The 5792-nt window shown below is 40.2% G+C and overlaps 1 protein-coding gene across 3 annotated transcripts; it reads right to left on the reverse strand.

Moving 5' to 3' along the window:
* Positions 1-504: 504 nt before the first annotated feature.
* Positions 505-5003, reverse strand: LOC115742808 (WD repeat-containing protein WRAP73). Of its 3 annotated transcripts, none has more exons than XM_030677303.2 (6): positions 4586-5003; positions 3552-4040; positions 2890-3111; positions 2591-2663; positions 1732-1830; positions 505-1061 (listed from the first exon to the last, which is right to left on the reverse strand). In XM_030677303.2, exons 1-6 carry the CDS (start codon positions 4700-4702, stop codon positions 691-693), a joined length of 1371 nt encoding a protein of 456 aa, XP_030533163.1. In that variant the 5' UTR covers positions 4703-5003; the 3' UTR covers positions 505-690. The 3 variants fall into 3 exon arrangements, with proteins under 3 accessions (XP_030533163.1, XP_030533162.1, XP_030533161.1); XM_030677302.2 differs by having other exon boundaries at positions 1732-1839; XM_030677301.2 differs by having other exon boundaries at positions 1732-1842.
* Between the last annotated feature and the right edge of the window lie 789 nt (positions 5004-5792).

Genomic DNA, 5792 nt, shown 5'->3' on the forward strand with positions numbered 1-5792 from the left:
CATATCTAGTCCTTCAAAACCATATCACATTCCGAATTTAATGAAATAGGATGAAGTGAGACCGCATTTACATAATTATCTTGAATAAAATGTGAAATTTACTTGCCTTCAACTAGTGTAACATTTGACACAAAAAAACCAAAAGAAAAAAAAAACCTAGTGTAACACGGCTCGTCCTGTGGTCCACAGGGAATAAATGGGAACGCTGACAGAGCTTGGGACTTGGGACCACAAGGCTCCCGGTCAAGTCATGGAAGTCGATAATTCTCGATTGTTGGCATGGTGTGGACGGCACAAAATTTTCAAACAAAATTTTTTATCTAAGTTTAATTGGGCCTGGAGCTGATTCAGCTTTTAACATATCAAATGCGTGCCACGACTGTCAAAACGTGATTCATATCAGCATATAGATTTTTTGGCCCTTCTATCGAATACCGGCAAACAGTTGAACATTAACCAAAAAGTCGGCATTTCTACAGTTCAAAAGGAAAAGACGAGGGCCAGAATTCAAATCGGCAAATCGATTGTCACTAATTTAACTCACATAAGCTAATCATCCCAACTACAAAGAATTATACAACGCCGGAAAGTCATCTCTATCCGGTAGATCTAACATGCCTAAATATACAGTCCTACCAACAACTGCAGTTTGCACAGTCCATGTCGCTCTGGAGAAAACACATTGACGCCTCAATCGTCTGAGCTATAATCACTAGATTCATCTGGCGGCAGTGGCGCTGCAGCACAGCAAAATGACTCCTTGTCCTTGAGCAAAAGACAGCTCCCATCCGAATTCCACTTCAAATCTGTTACATTAAACTGAGATAGGGGGACGCTGACACAGTAGGCACCTGAAGGAGTCCACATGTACAGGTGTGAGCTTCCCGTGCAAAGGACGAGGCGAGTGCATGTAGGGTCCCAAACTGCAGCTCGGATAGGATCCTTTTGAACCAAGATGGCAGCAAGTTCAAGATGGCGCATGTCCCAGATCCAAAGAATGGTGGGCATACTATCATTGCGAGTGCATACATACTGGCTGTCATTGCTCCACGACATAAGACCTGCAATAAAACCACTCTTAAATAGGTTTCGAGCAGTTAGGCAAATTTATGCACAGCTTTATTTGGGGCTTGATCCCATTGATCTTTGTGCTCTTTGTGCTCTGACAGCATCTCTTCTTCAAAGAATAGTATCCCTGCGGGAGTTCACTATAGTGATGGAGAAGCACTCTTCCCTTGACAACCTATTCCTTGAAAACATTGCATGATAGATCCCTGTCTATTGCATTATGGATAAGTATGATATTCTACATGAAGTTTGATAAATATTCCAGGGGAGCCATACATTAGCCACCATGGCCACAAGACTTCCTCGGTCATATAGGGTTCATGACACAACAACCATCGGAACACTACCCAGTCTATACTCATCAAAAAATCCAAAAGACTGTACATTAACACAAGATGCAGCCTCGCAGTAAGCCTATACATCGAAGGCCTAGATCACAAAGAGACAATAGTTCAACCATAATTCATGCCTTCTGAATAGCGTCTGCCTATTACAAATTTATTGCCCTACACCTAAAACTCTTGGACCTTGCTGCCGGATTTCCACGAAGAAAATCAATCAAATTCATGATGTATGTGTATGGAAGACATCATGGTTCTTTTCCTTTGATCTAAGAATTATCTTCTTCGCATGTAATCAATTAGCAAATAAGAGCACACTTACCAATTCCTTGTTTGGGATTCGGTTTGTCTGCTGGAGGCTTCTGGCAAGGCAAAGTAATTGGAACTTCTGTAACATCATACCTGACACTGTAATGTCCCTCCGGAGCATCTCCTTAGTTTTGAAAATAAAAGGAAGAATCAACTAAGTGCTTCAGTATATGTGATAAAATCCACCAAATGTATAAGCAAAAAACGAGATTAATTGATAAAGAAAATTATCAGGCTATTTGGTATATTAGACGTCTGTAACCAAAATAGGAGACAGTCCTCTATAGCTCTCAAACTGTGAATCAAATCGAATTGCAACAACTGCATAATAGGAGATCTTGCCAGTTAATTCCTATTTGACGTTATAATTGACTATTCCTTACCTACAACAAAATCCAGGACACAATCAATATCATTTACACTCTGTAATTTTTCCCCTGCAGCTAAAGCATCAAAAGACGTTCAACTTAAGAATCACCTCTCCCCAAATCTTAATATTTGACAGCAGATTCTTAATGTTAGCTACCACAACTGATTTTGAAATCAAAAGAACTCACTAACACCAGCAAGGGTTGATGGAATGCCATTTAACTCTAAATGTCTAAACTTAATATCACAGCTCAAAAGCACGTATGCATGACCAAAGCTCACATATCATTTTGGCCTTATGATACAGTTACATGTCATTGATAATGTAGGGAATCTCAATTTCAGATTGGTTTAATTTCACATGCATAACAAAGAGCTTTCGTCAAGCTTCCATAAAGAGACATCCATGCACTAAATGAGACAGTTGATTGAGCACAATGGAGTATCAAGAAGGCAAATAACATACATAGTCATGCATCTGTAAAGACTAATTAGAGACTAACCAGAATTGCCTTGCATATAATCACCACTTAAAGACAATTCAGACATGCCAATCTGCAAGGGCTCATCTACCTCCTGCCATTATCAAAGACTTGAGTCATAAAGTATGCACATCGTTACACATAAGATGAATGAGGATGTTTTTTACAAGTAAATCCTTTTATGGCAAAATGGCACCAACAGTGTGCCAACCCATGTAACAGATTAGAATGTGCACCTCATGTAGTCAATATGTCTATCAAAGACGCAAAGTTGTAATGAGCAACATTTGAGATTTGACAATATGTCGGGAAGAAAGCACCTTAAAGATGGCCGCACAACATGGAGCACGAACATTAGATAGATGCGTGAATTCAGCAAATGTTTTCCAAGTGAGGTAACTCAAGACCCTTAACATCTGGTCATAGCTACCAATGGCTAGAAATTGTCCACAAGGAGACCAAGAAACGCTTTTCACTCCCAATCCACTTTCATAGGCTTGATACTTAAACAGGCACCTCCCATCTGGTGAGTATACTAAAACCTGTTTCAAAGAACACCAGTTTTAACCTTTGCACTTTTCTCTCCCAAGCTGAATTTTAACATCACACAACAAATGACACAAAAATCATTCATTCATCCAAAATCAATCTCTAGACAGAATTCTTGGACAGGAATTCATGATACCACTTATTTATCAGCAGTGAAGTCCAAAGAAAACAAGTCAAGGGTGCAGTGCAATAATGGAAATGACCTGCACGTGAGGTTCGAACAGGTTGATTATGGGTTAACCACCAAATGTTTGTGATGAGAAGAAATTGGTTATATGTAATGCTTCAACATTCCAAATCTAGGTCCAGAGTATCTGGTTGCATATTCACACTCAACAGGGACCTCATGGATGCGGAACGCTGCTAACAAGAAAGGATGCATCTGGCAGAAGTTACGAACTGTAACAAAGGGATGAAGTAATTTGGATGTTACCTTGTATTCAAGAGGTGAATCCCATATGACAATTGCACTATCATCTGGTGACCACTGGATATCAGCTAAGTCTAGAGTATCAACAGCAAAAACACCCATTATCTCCCAATTATGACAAGATAAAAGATTGATGTAGTCCTTGCAATCATGTCTTGTGCATATTGCAGCGAATTTTCCATCTTGAGTGAAAGAGACCCCCTTGGAAGCATGCTTTGGCCACTGCACGTGTACGCATGCTGTGTTGACCAATGACCAAACTGTCAACCGAAGTTGGAAGTCAGACGTAGTCAGTATGTGCCGACTATCTGGGCTCCACCTAGCATAAGCAATACCAGCAGGACCCTCATCTATTTTACATGTCCATTCAGGTTGAATTAACGACCATGCCTGTATCATTGGTCTTTTATAGAGACCGCAAAGTATGTATTCAGAATCTAGGGCCCATTCTATGTAGCTTATTTTATCCAAGCATGAAAACAACTGTACGACCTGCAAATTAAATGGGTAGACTATATTCAGCATCCCCATAAGAATTCGAGCAAAGCAGCTAAAAAAATTTAAGTCAAACAGCGCCCAGACATATGACATTGATGTGTATAACAACGGCCACGTTCTTAACTCTCATGAATTCAGTCATCACAACCAAATGTCTTTGGCAGCCCAATGTCATTAACAAATGCATTTGGCAGTCTTACTAACACGGGTTTTGAACAATAGATAGTCCCCATTTTGAATAGATTTTGGCCCTTTTATCAGATCATCACTCTTTAAACCACGCTAGTTCCTAATTTCAGCTCAAGCCACCTCGGGTAACAATGGTTAACAGAGACTAACTAGGAAACTGCGACTGAGTATGAGATCCACTCCAGAATCATAGGAAATCTGCCCTATCAAAAAATTCCCAAAAACAAGCAAAGCACTCGCGTAGTTGAATTTTCATATGCTCGTTAAACTCCTGTCTGGGACAAGATCCAGCCTCACAGCACCCACAGAAATGCAGCTAAACTATAGGACGTCACACCAGAAGACGATACCTTGAGCGACAATGTGTCACGTATAACGAGGCGATAATCAACAGCGACGGCAATGAAGCGCGCGTTGGGAGAGAAGCAGCAAGGACCCGACTGCTTGTACGCTTCCGTGAACTCCATTCCGCCAAACGAAACCCGAATTCCTCAGTAACAGATGAAGAGCAAGTTCCCAAGCTCCAAACTCATGTTTGAAGGGAGTTCCAAGACGGATTAGCGAGCTGAGGAGTGGATTGGGGCCATGCGAGGACAGTCAAGGCATGCCGGGAGGTGGAAGAAGCCCGAGAGCTTTTGGAGGCAAATGGATCTGCGACTGCGGCTCGATCTGAAGCATTGAAGGTGGCCGGGAGAGTTGGCTTTATCGCAGCTGATTTGGCCATTCCATTTGCCGGAAGCTGCAAGTTTTCGCGAGCCGAAAATTTGAAGTGACGGAGAGGGGAAAACGGAAAAAAGGTCCTTTTAACGGAAACGGAGTTTGGGCCGGGTTCTTCCCGGCCACATTACTCGGGTTGATAATAATTGGGGTGGACTTTTTTTGGTCGAAAGTTGGGCTGGACTTGGAATTGCCATTAAATGTAAAAACTACGGCTCCCTTTATTTCTACAATTGAAAAAATATTTCCTTAAAATAGCTAATATCGTTTAAAATAATTAAAGGAAATTTATTTTTATTATCGACAATAATTTATAACTAAATATTTTTTTGTGGGTGATGGAAATTTTTTCCTTCAATTATTTTTGTAAGCAGTTGTAAGCTACCATTTTTAAGAAAATATATTTCTAATCATTTGCTTTTTGAGAAGCAAACAAACTGTCCGCACTTACTATATATTTTTTTCTTGTAAAAGTCGTGTCCAATCATAGTATTGGATGTCAAGTTTTCTCTCGTAGGTTTGAAGCATGATCATTATCCCTTTTAAAATTTAGCTCAAACACTAGCGATACAATTGTCCAAAGAGCACATTATGTAGCTGACATTATTGGTCACTTTTCTTTTTCATTTGATGGTCATATTTCCATAGTTTCTCTCCAATGAGATATACCATTTTTTTTTTTCATTTGATGGTCATCAAGGAAAAAAAGACCAATAATGTTAGCAAAAGTTCATGGACTAAATTGTAAACACTCGCGAATTTAGGGATTGAAATGAGAGAAAATTTGATAATTACACCGCAGTCCGAACACGTCCATTGCTCCATTGACCTCGGTGGGGT

Source organism: Rhodamnia argentea, chromosome 10, assembly GCF_020921035.1.
Source record: "Rhodamnia argentea isolate NSW1041297 chromosome 10, ASM2092103v1, whole genome shotgun sequence".
In the NCBI taxonomy this organism is placed as follows: domain Eukaryota; kingdom Viridiplantae; phylum Streptophyta; class Magnoliopsida; order Myrtales; family Myrtaceae; genus Rhodamnia; species Rhodamnia argentea.

Excerpts from the sequence above, each read along its gene's own strand:
- LOC115742808 (XM_030677301.2), bottom strand. The coding sequence starts at position 4,702 with ATGGAGTTCACGGAAGCGTACAAGCAGTCGGGTCCTTGCTGCTTCTCT. Across the intron at positions 4,041-4,585 it reads GTGACACATTGTCGCTCAAG|GTCGTACAGTTGTTTTCATG; the intron begins GTATCGTCTTCT and ends TTTAATTTGCAG. Across the intron at positions 2,664-2,889 it reads GTTGTGCGGCCATCTTTAAG|GAGGTAGATGAGCCCTTGCA; the intron begins GTGCTTTCTTCC and ends TGATAATGGCAG.